Source organism: Enhydra lutris, unplaced genomic scaffold, assembly GCF_002288905.1.
Source record: "Enhydra lutris kenyoni isolate GAN:26980312 unplaced genomic scaffold, ASM228890v2 scaffoldscaffold26, whole genome shotgun sequence".
NCBI classification, from domain to species: Eukaryota; Metazoa; Chordata; class Mammalia; order Carnivora; family Mustelidae; genus Enhydra; species Enhydra lutris.
The window spans coordinates 27,723,562-27,737,972 of NW_019154110.1; the positions used below are offsets into that span (position 1 = coordinate 27,723,562).

A 14,411-nucleotide genomic window follows, 5' to 3' on the forward strand; every position below is an offset into this window, starting at 1 on the left:
GCCATGCAGATTCGGAGAGGCTGCTGGGCGAGGGAGGGCCGCGGCCGCCAGGGATACGGGATTTCTGGTTGGGAGGGAGGAGAAGGAAGCCTCTGCCCAAAAGCGTCTGGTGATGTGGGTGGGACCGTGGACGGCGCAGAGGCAGTCAGGCGAGGAGTGAGGGTCTGGGCTGTCACCGTGAGTTGAATATGGCAGATGGGAGGACGGTGGCCGGGCGGGGGCGGCGTGGAGGTATCGCTTCTCGGCCTTTTGGCTAAGATCAAGTGTAGTATCTGTTCTTATCAGTTTAATATCTGATACGTCCTCTATCCGAGGACAATATATTAAATGGATTTTTGGAGCAGGGAGGTTGGAATAGGAGCTTGCTCCGTCCACTCCACGCATCGACCTGGTATTGCAGTACTTCCAGGAGCGGTGCACCTTCCCCACGAAAATGGTGAACGAAAGAGGTGTTTGGTATGGTAGGTTTTTTTGGCTTTTCATTTGTTTGTTCTTTTTTTGGTGTTCGGTTGGCTTTGTTTGTTTGTTCCTTTTTCTTTTTTCTTAGCTATGATTTTTGTTCCGTTCTAGGCTACTGGGGTATAAAAGTGACTTTTTTGCCCCTTTTCTTGTTTTGGTTTTCTTTCGTAACTTCTCTCTGGTCTTTTTCTCCAGCCTCATTTTAGGTCTTTCATTGCTTCTTTTATGCGCGGCTTTTTATTATTGTCTCTTACAGCCCGCTACCTTTTCTTGCTCCTGTCATCTGCCTGACACACTCGTGTCCTTCCCAGTGATCTCAACAGCCCCAATGTCGTTCGCCTGGCTGCCTGGCCTCTGTCAGAGTTCTCCCACCCTTGACCTGGTCAATGACCAATGAATGGCTACCTCCGTGTCCACATCCCTTATCACACTCGCCCATCCCCTTCTTCCCTCCCCCGACCTCCCTCCGCCCTTCGGTACCACCTTTCCGCGTCCCTTCACGCCCAGCCACACACCCCCAATTCCCCAATGTCCTCCCATCCCTCCTGACAGAGATTAATTTCCCTGCAGGTACCCTCTGTCCCCTTACCACATCCTTGGTGCCACCTGTGCCTCGGAACGTAGCTGGCAGAAAGCGTCCCCACCGGGCTCATGGGGCTCGCCCCAGCTCTCCCTCCGCAGGCCAGGGAAAACTAGGCACCGTCAACGTTTGCTACCGGCCGTCCAGAGGCCCTTAGAGGAAAGGTAAAAATAGAGCATCGTGGGAAACGGTGGGAATGGAAACGTAGCACCCCTACATGTTCCAACCGTTGTTTCGTCCTTTCCAGGTTCTCCACGTCTAAATACCTGCATCCTGGGACACGCTCCCAGCGATCTGCCAGGGTGACCGCTCATCGGCTGTCCCACCCGGCCGGCCTGTGGGATACTGCGTCCGGACCTCCGACCCGTCCCCAGCAGGTCTGGCTCACCACTCCTTCCGGTTCTTCTTGGCGCTTGCCTTGTCAAAATGTAACAGTCGAAGACATTTTTTGGTGACCCTTGCCGAACTGCAGATTCGGGAGTCAGAGAACGTTCATCGGGGAATATCGTCATTTGCAGACCTGCGATGGGAGGTGTCCCTCCGCGAATGGGTCTCACCGACTCGGGTTCCTCTGGCCGTGTTCTCGACTGCATTCCACAGAGGCAACGTGGAGCCCGCGGGGATGGTGTCTCCCATTCTGGGGGGTCTGCCTTCAGGAAGGAGGACTGGGTACTTCTTTGTTACGGCAAGGAGAAAAGGGGAGGACGGTGGGTGCCGCGGCACGACGTGTTCCGAGACCGCTGCAGCGCTCTCCCCTCTGGGAGATTCCTTCATTCCTCCATTTCCAGGTCCTTGTAGACGGTTTGGTCCTAGCCGCGGAGGGAGGAATAAGGGCAGGCAGGCAGGCAGAAGTAACGCCTGGGCTGACGACCCAGCAGAGACGGTGTCGAGACGCAGGGAAGGTAAGGTCGCTGAGACCCCGCGGCGTGTCTTCGGTTTTGAGAGAAGGAAAAGCGGCCGCGGAAGCTGGCCCCGCTGCTCACGGCTAGGCCGGGGTGGTCTCCCGTTGGCCGTGGACAGTTTCCCGCGAGGGCGGCCGCCTTAGAAAGAGAACAGCCAGTGATTTTACTGGCCAGAAGAGTCTGTTCGGGGATGGCGGAGGCATCACAGTCAGGGACGTGCAAGCTACGGGGAGCCACCAGCAAGTCTGAAGAGGCAAAGGGGAGGTCAGGTTTTTTGCTTTGTTTGTTTTTTTTTTCCTTCCTTCCTTCCTTTTTTTCCTCCCTTCCTTCCTTCCTTTTTTCCTTCCTTCCTTCCTTCCGTCACTGGAAAGTCAGCTTCAATTTCGATTCACGGAGGACATTGGGGAGGCTTGCTTTGAACACAAGTTCACGGGAGAAGAGCGAGACTTTGAGGTTGTGGCGGTTTCCCATTCAAAGGCGGGCGGTGGTTAGTGCCTTGCTGCTGGGGCAAGAGGGGCTCTAGCCTCCTTTTCCTTACAGGCAGGCGATGGCCTTCCGTGCTCCAGAAGGTTCTCCCTTGTCAGAATAATGTTCATCTTCCTTCTTCCTGCTGGTTAGGCAGGAGTGGTGTGGGCTTGAGAGCTCCCCTTCCAGGCCTTCCCGAGTCCAGCGTCAGCGAGAGGTCCTTCCTTTGCGACATCAGCGTGGGGCCTGGCCGCTCCGGGACCGTGGTGAGTCAAGACGGGAGGGAGGCCCACCCGGTGGTGGGTCACGTGGGAAAGGAGACAACAAACAAGAACGTTGTCCGAACAACAGAAAGGACCAAACACGTCCCCGTACCCTGGCTAACGGGAGTAACTGCTGCAGGACCGACAGGCAGCTTTGGCTGCGCTCTGGTTTTCCTTTCTCCTGGGTAAGATTTATTCAGCTTCCCAATCACTGAATTCCCCTGACTGCCCGAAAGCATCTGTGGGGCAGCGGGAGATCTTTTCCCTTCTCCCCTTCAAGGTTCTTGGGGCGGGGTGGTGGGGTGGGGGTGGGGGTGGCTGGGGCTTTGTGACCAAAGACAGATTCACCAGAGAAAAGCAAACCGAAGTGGATTCGTGCGTATATCTCACAAACACACGGGAGAAGCAGAGGGCTGAGGAACTCTGTGGGGTGGCTAGAACTTGGCCTCATATAGTCCCGTAACCCAAAACGAACAGGAAAAAAAAGAGAGAGAGAAAGAAACAATAAATTTTCAGAGAAGTGACAAGACAGAGTAGAAGGGCTTAGAGTGTCTAGGGGGGCGATCGGTAGGAAGGTAAATATAAGGGGTGGGGGCGGGGGGGATCGCGGAAGATAAGGGCCTGCCGGTAGAGTCTGTTAGGTAGAGTCCTCTGGGTCCAGTCTCCCGGGCCAAGAAGGAGCCGGGGTTGTCAGTGGTTCGATTCTGTACACATTCACGTCCCGCTTTGAGGCAGGTGGGAAGACGGCAGAGTTCTTCCTTCTGTCTGTTTCAGCTCAAAAACAATCTCTGTGTCTTGTCTTCTAAAGTGGCGTATTGGGGTGCGGGGCGGGGGGGAGGTCAGCAAACGCGGCTGCCCTTCCCGTCCCTGCCGTACAGCGTCCCGCGGGCTCACATCCCGTCCGTGCTAAGCCGTTCCGGACACCCTCGCCCCGAAGCGCGTCCCCTCTCACTTTCGCAACAAGCGATGGCCGGGTTGGTCTCGCGACGGGTGTGTTCCTGGTGGTCTTTGGCTGGATGGTGTTGACACGTTGTTAAGAGGGTCCACCGGAGGACCCCTGTGGTAACTGCAATATGGAATGAGTTTTCTGTCGAAGAAGCAAGAGTTTTCTCTCTTTCTTGTTCCGTACCTCGGAAGGGCCTCATGACCGCGGTTTTATGCGACAGTGATAAACGACCTTTTCCCAACGACAGCTCAGCCCCCTCGAGGTCCTGGGAACCCGGCTTCCGAAATCCCTTCGAGACTTAACGCTCTCCCTGACCCCCTCCCAACTTGGAAGTATGCAAGGGGCCGCTCCCCGGGACCCCAGCGTGGCTCGGCTCGTTCTGCCCAGGGGCCCCGTGCCCGCGCTTTCACAGAGTCACCTTTCGGCACCCAAGACATCTCAAGGACTCCTCCTCGGCCCTGGGCTTCGAAGGCTCACCCTCTTTCCTCCACCCTGAGGCGCCCGCACGGGCGGCTTGGAGTCCCGAGGCTCACGCGGACTCAGCCGCGGTGCAGACTTGGTGAGGACTTTCTCCTCTCTTCCCTTTGCTCTCCTTTCGGGGGCTCCGCAAGGAGGCGGGTCTTCCTGGCCCAGAAACTTGATGCCCTCTCTACTGCTGTCCTTATGCAACGTGGTCTGTCCTGGGCACGGGACGGCCACCTCAGTCACCGGGACGGCTGCCATCTTAAGACTCCCGTGGGAGGTTTCCTCCTGATGGATCTGAGGCGATCCCGGTCACATCCCCGGTCCGGCCGCTTGCGACGGAAACCAGTACGCGATGGCGTGCAACCCTCCCGGGGACTCTTTCCTCGGGCAGTTAGTTCCCTGTTAGGACCGGCCGGGTTGGCGTGTCGCTTAGGTCCCGGTGGATGTCTGTCTTTACTGTTTTCCTTCAGTGTCCTCGACGAACTCCGTAAGCTACAGAATTCGGTAATTTCCTCCTGTACAACTCTTCCGGCGTTCTCCATGGGTTAAAGACAGCGAGTTCTTCAAGACAGGGTAAAAGTAAGGCGTGACCTTCACGGCAGGACCTTCGAGGCCCGGTGTTTCGGTCCCCACGCCGGGCGCCCGTCTGTAGCCTAGGATGCGGTGGGGGCGCGGGGGGGTACGGTAGCCTCCCTCCTCCAGGGGCCCTTAGCGGCGGCGGTCACAGCGATTTGATCTTTCGGGGGACGCCCCGGGTCGCTCTGACACCAGGGACCTCGAATCTATCCTGCGTGGGACGGTGCCCGGCAGTCGGGTTGCGTGGGGGTGCGGATCATCTAGGCGATGGACCTTCTCGTGTCTTCAGTTCCCAAGGACTCTCCCCTGGGGTGCCTTTCAACCCACCGGAAACCATTGGGATTGCAAAACTTAGGGAAGGACTGAGCCCCCGTAACACTGCATGGGTTGGGTGGGATCCATCGGTTCGATGTCCTCGGCGGGAAATGGGTCAGATGGACCTAGGGGACCTTCACGGCTCTACACCAGGACCCCCGACCTAAGGGCCTTTTGGGGAATGTGTTCGCCTGAAGGAGTCGGCTGGCAAAACTCCCTCCCCTCCTGCCCTACTGGATGATAATTACCTAGCCAGGCCGCCTCCGGATAAAGCCAGGCGGCTGGAGGAAACATAGCGGGCCCCCCGCCCCCCCAGCAAAGGGGATTCTCGTCTCTCACTGTTCCTCCTCCTCCTCGTAGATGTGGGGACTAGACTTCTCCCTCGCTCATTTCCCGGGTTATCGGCTGTAACTGGAGCCAACGGCGGTTGGTCTCCCTCGGGCCGGGGGCCGGAAGGAATGTTCCGGAGCAGCCGCCGAAACTTGCTTCGGGGAGACTCTCCGTCTTCGCTGGCCCGGCGGGGACTGCCTAGTCCCCCTCGTTGGCGGGAGAACACGGCATCCGCTCCTCTGTTGGGGCCCATGAGCTCTGGAACCGGGAACCCTTTCTTCTGCCCTCTGGCGGCCGTCTGCCTCTCCTGTCTCCTCGCTCCTGCCGGAGACTCCTGCCGGAGACTCCTGCTGGAGACTCCTTGGGTGTGGCGGGCCTGACTGGCTTCTGCATGGCCCTCGTCCTACCAGGGCTGGCTCCTCCTCCCCTCGCTGTTAGGGAGCAAAGGAGAGCGCCCACCCCCACCTCCACCCCGACCCCGCCTGCTCCAGATGCTCCTGATCTCCCCGCCAGCCGGCCAACCGGCCAGCGTCTGGGGTAGAAGCTGCCCCTGGGGAGGAACCTGATGCAATCATGACCTGAGCTGAAGGTAGAGGCTTTAACCCACCGAGCCACCCAGGAGCCCCTGGAATTCAACACAGTTGAATTCTAACTAAATTCTAACACAAACTAAACACCGTTGAGTTTGTGGGTTCCATGAAGATCGACATGTCTTTTCAGTGACCAGCCGGAAACGTGAAACTCTTACTGTATCGAGGTCCGCTGAAGGTCAGACCAGCTCCTGTGGTCTCTGTTGCAGTTTGTGAGCAAAGAGATGACGTGAACGTGATGGTTCACCTCACCTCACGTCCGTCCGTCCGCGGGCGTTTGCGGGCGGCTGTTGAGAGAGCTTCTTCCGTGGTCTTTGGGAACTCGAGACTTGGAAGTTCTGCTTGGATGATGACTGGGATTAAATTCACCGGACATCTAGGTCTTTTCCGAGTAGGACAGTGTGCGAGGTCGTCGACGACTGGATGGAGGCATGTGCAAAAGGATGCTTGTGGTTCTGTGGTTCTTGTTTGAAACATGGCTGGTTTTCTGATGAGGACTCCTCCAGGTTAAGGAAACTGTCTCTCAAGAGGTCTGTGACTTACGGAGACGCGATAAAGGATTCACGTGTGAACAGACGGAAGCGTTGCCCTTTTCTCTCCGTCCGAGCCCTCAAAGTTTCAAAAGGCCTCGGTAAGTGTTCTTTCTTCGGTGGCAATCGTAGCCATTCGCGTGAGTTCGATGGAACCTGTTCTCCTTGTAACAGGAGACCGTGGGAGACATTGGATGTTTTACCAAGGCTTTGACTGGGAGGTCGTATCTGAGAGACCCATACAGCCTCAGCTAGGAGCAGACGGCTCTCCGGGACTAAGGCTGCCTTTACGGAACCCGGAGCCGTAGAACTACCCCTCGGAAACCTTGGCCTCGTACCTCGCTTACGGAGTTCCCAGCCGCCTCGCGAGGTGAGGGAAGAACGACGTCAAGTCCTGGCAGGTGCGGGAACCTCGGGATGCCCTGGGGACCCCGTGAAGAGGAATCTGGCCAAATCGACGGGCACGGCAGGCACGTCGGAGGGCAAGTCCTCGGCTTGGCTCCTGGCCTGGAGAGGCTACTAAAAGTTCAACCTAGGGACTCCTCATCAAAGTTCCAGCCAAGCCGATTCGAAGAGATCTGTGTGATCGGTCGTTATTCTTGCTGAGCGTGTGTGAACGATTAGGCCAAGTTTGTTAAAACCGGACTTGTTTCTCGAGTGCTTGAAATACGTCCAGTGGCCCTCTCTGATGAAAAGGGCGGGTTGTTTCAGAGAGAAAAATTACGTTTCAGGAGCACACCTTTGTGGATGGTAAATTCTCGATCCGACTGTGTTTAAATGTTTGTTGTTCCCCTAAGCCAGACCCCTTGAGGTGAACGTCGGAGAAAGTACCGCGAGAGTGCGTGCGGACGGACGGAAAGCTCGTGCTTTCCGTGCTGTCGGGGATAGTCACGGGATCCCGTGGGCCCGTGATGACGTAACCGGCTGGAGAATGGGATCGATTTCCCCAACAACTGCCTAACTCAGTGAGCAGCTCGACCCATTCTATGTGGCTGGGATGACAGAACCGTTCCCTAAAAGCCGGAGCGCACCCGACTCTGTAGGCGTGACGGTGGGCTTGTGGAGGTAATGGCTGGGTTGGATGGTGCCCTTGGGGATGCCCTCGTCTCTTGGCAAGTCTTCTCCCGCTTGCCAGTGATTCCTTATGATTAGGACACCGTTAGGGCCGGACCTCAGGCATAAAGGGCTCCTCGGCGGTTTCACCCCTCCTAGCCCTGTTGTTCCTAGAAGCCCCGCCTGCCGAGGTCCAGTTGCAAGGCAAGGCCTCAGCCAAGCACGCCAACAGCCCTCCCGGTAGAGCGGAGCCTCGAAGCTCCCCACGGGACAGTCCCTGACTGTGATGACTTCACATCAGGTCCCGAGTGTCTCGGAGACCAAAGGCCACCAATGGACGATGGGAGGCAGACTTTCGACGTACCGGGTTACGCGTATGGATGTGCCTGAGCTGATTTCTTGAAACCGGTGAGACTTTCGGCCCAGCTTCCCTTAGGCCCGGACCTGATCACCGTGCTTCTAGAGAGCGCAGCTGTTCAGAGGTTACCGGTCTTCCGGCCGACCAGGTTTAAAAGATGCCCCTGTTGAAGGCACCGGGGACGGTTGGTTTACCGATGGCAACCGTTTCCTGTCTACACCGGAAGCAGTTTCATGAGAAGCTGGGTGCATGTGCCACGGTGCTCACTGGTGCTTGGCAGTTGCCCAAGCCTTGCAAGTTCGTACTCACACTGACTCCGAATATGCTTCCCTGGTCCTACGTGCCCTGGGAGCAATTTGGAAGAGAAGGGGATTGTTATCAAGCCCGAACTCCCCAATCAAAGAGGGGCCCGAGATTATCACTCTCCTTGACCGACTGGGCCGCCCAGGTGCCTCCTTGAAATTATTACTCTTCTCGAGGCTGTACACCTGCCTAAGGAAGGAGCCGAAATTCGCCCCAAAGGACATCAAGGGATAGGACCTTAGAATCTGAGGGAAACAGCCCACTGGACCGACCGTGCGGCGAAGCGGGCAGCACAGAATAGACAGAGGCGGAGTCTTTTATCCGTCTTCCCTCCAGTGGAGTCCCTGCGTGCAGCCCGTTCAGACGAAGAAATGCGCGGGCCTGGCTTGTTAATAATGAAGGAAAACACCTTTATACCCCAGAATAACCGATGGGACGTAATACAGGATTCACACCAGGCTACCGATTTGGGTAGGAGAGGCCACGGAGGTGACAGAAACTCTAAGAAAAATTGTCCGTAGATCTGGACTCCCTCCGTGTCTACAGAGGGACCACGGACTGCCTTTTAGGACCCAGATTCAAAAGTTGGCCCTCCGAAACGGAGTAGGCCTTGATACTTTGGCTGCAGTTTAAAGGAGCCCGGCATCAGGACCCGATGGCTAGTCCAGAGTCTAGCTCGTGTCCAAGGCGTCCCCCAGGCTGGACAGGCCACGGTGCTGTGGGTTTTGGCCAGCATGAAAACCATCATCAACCCAGGCAACCTTCCCAACTAGAAACAGTGGTGAACACGTTCTGCGTCTCATCGGTATGACCGCCTAACACCCATTCTCGTTCCCTCTTTGGCACCGGACGATGTCGTTTGGCACACGGAAGCTCTTAAGAAGTACACGGTGAATGGGGCACCCGGGTGGCTCAGTGGGTTAAAGCCTCTGCCGTCGGCTCAGGTCATGATCCCGGGGTCCTGGGATGGAGCCCCGCATCGGGCTCTCTGCTCAGTGGGGAGCCTGCTTCCTCCCCTCTCTCTCTGCCTGCCTCTCTGCCTACTTGTGATCTCTGTCTGTCAAATAAATAAATAAAATCTTAAAAAGAAGAAGTACACGGTGAAGGCCCTACATGATTACCCCACACGGCATTTCTCTGTTAAAAAACTAACACAGCACAAGTGCTTAAAACAGGTTTACAAGCTTTGCGCAGTGGCAGTATCGTAGCCAGTGAGGTTTATCCGAGGCGCGATTATTGCTAATTGAAAACAGGTGTACACAGTAGCATGACGTTAGGTGTCTTAACCAACGTGTGCTGAGCAGAACGACAAAACGCTGTGTAGACGTTCCGGGTTATCGCAGGATGTTGTCTGGGTGTCTGACGTGAGTACTCACATTGGCGCTTTCAACAATCCCTCTCTTTCCTCTAGTGATTGGTTAAATTCCTGGACTGGCAAAGGATTTTTGTCAACTACGAGAGGACTCTCATTCGAGCTTCTTTTTCTTTCGGTTACACTAATGTCGTTTGGCTGTTTTCTCCCATCTCTCTCCAGCTGGCGTCGAGGCCCCTTCACTGCCGGAACTTCAGGCCAGCGGAGGAGCCTTCCCACTTCGGAAGATCTCCACACGCAGTCTCCCTTGGATTCAGCTGCCTCTGCCTTTTGTAACTCCCGTCACCTGTATGAGCCCCGACTGACCAACGCTGAGCCATAGGTAGGGACATCTCTATGCCCCCGTCCAGCAGGAAGAAGTCACAGAAGAGGAGACCTTCCGCCCTCAAAACTATAAAGATTTATGGGTCAAAACTGTTCACGGGGGGAATGATGTGGGAAACAAAGGCAGAAGAAGAATTATCAAAGTTCCCTACTACCTACAGCCCGTTGGCAAGTCCTGGAAACAGGCAGAGTGACTTTCCCCTAGGGACTCAACGGCCTCGATGTTAATACTTTGGTAAGGGCAGAAGGCAACCCTCGCCTGAAACCCTCCCCCCACCTACCAGGATCCCGTAAGTCTACTTTAACCCATAGAAAGCCCTTTATTTCTAAACCCCGCAAGGTTCGTATTGGCAATCATCCCCCAAGCATACGGCCCACCGATGTACATCTGAAGGGTCTCACACCGACGGTTTTGCTGGACGGTAATAGGCAATAACAACGACAGCTCAGCCCCCTCGAGGCCCTGGAAACCTGGCTTCCAAAATTCCTTGGAGTCTTAACGCTCTCCCTGACCCCCTCCCAACTTGGAAGTATGTTAACGGGACCGCTCCCCGGGACCCTGCTGGGGCTCTTTCTGCCCAGGGGCCCTGTCCCCGTGCTTTAATAAAACCACCCTTTGGGGGGCGCCTGGGTGGCTCAGTGCGTTAAGCCGCTGCCTTCGGCTCGGGTCATGATCTCGGGGTCCTGGGATCGAGTCCCGCATCGGGCTCTCTGCTCGGCGGGGAGCCTGCTTCTCTCTCTCTCTCTCTCTCTCTCTCTCTGCCTGCCTCTCCGTCTACTTGTGATCTCTCTCTCTGTCAAATAAATAAATTAAAAAAAATAAAATCTTAAAAAAAAAAAAACAAAAACAAAACAACAACAACAAAAACAAAAACACACCACCCTTTGGCACGGAATACGTCTCAAGTACTCTTTCTGGCCGCAGGCTTGGAACCCTAACGTTCTTTCCCCCATCATGCCTATACACAGGACTCAGCAGTCAGATGATGTCCGGGGGTGGGTGCTCAGGGCAGAAACCTTTCAACGTAGCTGTACGTTGGAGAGGATGTTGAAAAAGAAGAGAGGAGAGATGCTGCCAAGAAAAACCTCCCAGAGCTGTTCGCGTCTTTCCCGCTGGGGGATTTCTCCTAGGAAACGAGGCTGAACGAGCTCCGGCACTACGGCTACCCGCGTGCATTTCCGTTCGGAGGCGGGAGGGCAGGAAACCAGGAAACGGCGCGCGTGTGGGCGGGACATGCAAATTAGAAATGACTGTTTCTCCCCGGGACCGATGGGAACAAAACAGTAAAGAGGGTGAAAGCCCGAAACAGGTTAATGATCTGACAAAGCATGTACACCTAACGAGTTGTGAGGATGGCGTACTGTCAAGTTGAAGGGAAGAAGGTGCGAGTTCGTTTAAGGGTGACTTTTCTCACCGTGATCACAAAGATGTGCGAGAGGCAGGGTGCCGACGGGCTCCGGCGAGGTCCGTTATCGCTTCTCGGCCTTTTGGCTAAGATCAAGTGTAGTATCTGTTCTTATCAGTTTAATATCTGATACGTCCTCTATCCGAGGACAATATATTAAATGGATTTTTGGAGCAGGGAGATGGAATAGGAGCTTGCTCCGTCCACTCCACGCATCGACCTGGTATTGCAGTACTTCCAGGAACGGTGCACCCCTTCGGGGGGACATCGCGAGGTTTAACGTCAGAGTTACGAGAGTTTGCTTCTCTCTCTGGTGAGACTGCATCTTAGCTCGGGAAGGGGGCCGTTTTCAAGGTTCTTTCTCGAGCGGAGAGCCCATCGCACGGGTGGTCTGCTCCACGACCATAGAGCCATGACCCGACGCGAAACCAGCCGAGGCTTAACCTACCGACGGACCCAGGTGACTGAGTCTTCTTCAGGTCTCGAGGTGTACTGTGTGGTATGTGGTCTTCTCCGAAGAAGAGGGGACGCTAGGGTTTTCGCCAAAAATGCCCAGAAGCAGCCAACCATCTTTGCTCTATGCAAGGGACGTGTGATTCCGAAAGCGCCAGTGACAATCACTGGACCCTACTGACAGACCACAGGGTCAGTGTTCCCTCTTGTTTTCCAACCCAAAATACGGTTGGCCGGGGAGGGGGGCGAGGTAAGGAAAAAGGGAGGTTTCAAAAGAACTTTCATAGGCTAAAGAGGACCTACGAGATATCTGAGGCCTTGCCCTTTTCAATTTAAGGTTGTTTTTCCCCTCGAGCAAAGGGTTTAACATTAAGAGCGTTGGGAGCTTCCTCGAAGGAGGTCGCGCCTGTCACACCCAGGAGTGGGGGTGCGGGGGGGAGGCTGCCCGGTGTCCCCTTCTGCTTTGTCTTCAGCCCGCCTTCTGCTCCCTCCTCGCCCATAACGTAGGAGCTCAATGTTTGTCTTTTTCTTTTCAGGTCCTTAGTGACTGAGGAGCTTGCAAGAACTGGGGATGAGATCGGGGAAAAGCATAGAAGAATCTGATTAATTAGGTGTCCCTGAACGTTCCCTGAGAGACGTGAACAAAGAAGTGGGGAGCTGTTACGCTGTCTTNCGAGGCAGTGCAAGGGCCAGCAGAGTGCCTTTCCCCCAACCTCCCGCACCGAACGTGTTCAGGGTCCTGGGGCTGAAACAGAAGTGTTTGTGTGTTGGAGAGCAAGTTGCATGTCCAGCTCCACTAGATCCATAAAACTAGGTTGTCTCAACCAAGAACGGGGCTTCAAAGCTTGCCTGCCATTATTTAGCACCCACTGTGTGCCCGCTCATCCCATTTTCCCCTTGTTTTTTTAAACATCCTCAGTTCAATTAACGACTATAGAATGTATTACTCCTTCCAGAGGTAGAGGTCAGTGATTCAACAGTCTTGTATAATACCTAGTGGTGTTTTTTTGTGTGTTTTTTTGAAGATTTTATTTATTTGACAGAGAGAGACACAGTAAGAGAGGCAACACTAGCAGGGGGATTGGGAGAGGGAAAAGCAGAGTTCCCCATGGAGCAGGGAGCCCATGTGTGGGGATACATCCAAGGACCCTGGGACTGAGTGACCCAGGTGCCCCCCTCAGTGCTCATTCTGAAGCCGGAGAGCTAGGTTCTTGTCTCATGGAGCCAAAGAATGAATCTTGAGGACAAAAGAGAGTAAAGGGATAGAGGTTTATTAAGTGAAGATACAGAAGAAGCCCTCAAGAGTGAGAAGGGTCAGGGTGCCTGGGTGGCCCAGTGGGTTAAGCCTCTGCTTTCGGCTCAGGTCATGATCTCAGGGTCCTGGGATCAAGCCCCAACATCGGCGGGGAGCCTCCCCCCACCCACCGCTGCCTCTCAAAGGTCTACTGGTGATCTCTGTCTGTCAAATAAAGAAAATCTTAAAAAAAAAAAGAAGAAGAAGAAAAAGTGATAAGTGTCCCAACAGGATTGCCAATGAGGGTTTGGTTGTCTTTTATAGAAAGGGAACCAAAATCCTTTTAACACTCTACTGATATTAGTGATAACACTTTCAATGGCTTACTTCCTTTAAGGTCTGGTTATTCTTTGTTGGTCGCAGGTGATTATCATAAAAAAGACACTCATCCCACACACCTAGGGCAGGGAAATCAGGTTTGTTCCCTTATCTCTGGTTTCCCCAGGCCTCCACATTTTTGAGATTTCTGTGAGCCAATCACATGGCTCCTGTGTCTCCCTACCCAGTCCTACCTGTCCCTAATTAATTCCATCATGTGCCCTCTTTAATGTCCTTCACCCAGTTTCCCCAACCTCCTAAACCCCTCCCTTTAACTCATTTCATTCTTTCAAGGATCCCAAAGAGAAAAAGTGTTATGGTATTTTCCATTTGAAGAAACTGAGGCTGCCAAGGCCTAGCACCCTATTTCCTCAGCTTCCTTCCTCTTCTTCCTCCCTTACTCTTGGCTGGTGGTTTTACAACTTGGTGAGTCCTTAACCCGATCCACACAGTAATAAAGTAGGTCAAACTATCCTTGTTCAACAGATGAGAAAACAGAGCTTCAGAAAGGGTCGAACTCACTAGATTTAAAGTCAGGTTTAGGTGACTGCGTGGCTCAGTGGGTTAAGGCCTCTGCCTTCGGCTCAGGTCCCGGTTCTCTGCTTGGCAGGGAGCCTGCTTCTCTCTCTCTCTCTCTCTCTCTCTGCCTGCTTCTCTGCTTACTAGTGATCTCTGTGTGTCAAATAAATAAATAAAATCTTTAAAAAAAAATAATAAAGTCAGGTTTAGCAAAGACAGTAACAGAAAGGTCCAGGGACCCTGCCAGTTTGTTCTTTCACCAATCACTAGAAAAAGATAAAGAAAACTGCCTCCACGTTTAATTAATCTGGGAATAAAAATGCAGGAGACTCTATTATGACAAACCACCCCCGCAAAAACTACTTGCCAAAAACTTTGTTAAGCCAAGAATAAACGTTGCTCACAAAACACTAAAAATGCTAAGTTACAGAATCCCAAGAATCTGGGGGTGTAAGCATCAGAAACCACAATAGACCTTACAAAACGCACCAAAACAAAAAAGAAAAAATTGAAATCTACTACCTTAAAAGCAAACTCTGTTATTAGAAACCACGTGTTTTGGCCCCCGAGGGGGTGCACCGTTCCTGGAA

General features: G+C 54.0%; 1 protein-coding gene across 1 annotated transcript; it reads left to right on the top strand.

Annotated features, from left to right (window-relative positions):
- The first annotated feature begins 259 nt into the window (after window positions 1-259).
- Window positions 260-2,071, top strand: LOC111151774. The gene is made up of 4 exons (XM_022509972.1): window positions 260-461; window positions 1,030-1,203; window positions 1,287-1,416; window positions 1,558-2,071. Exons 1-4 carry the CDS (start codon window positions 328-330, stop codon window positions 2,026-2,028), a joined length of 909 nt encoding a protein of 302 aa, XP_022365680.1. The 5' UTR covers window positions 260-327; the 3' UTR covers window positions 2,029-2,071.
- The last annotated feature ends 12,340 nt before the right edge of the window (window positions 2,072-14,411 follow it).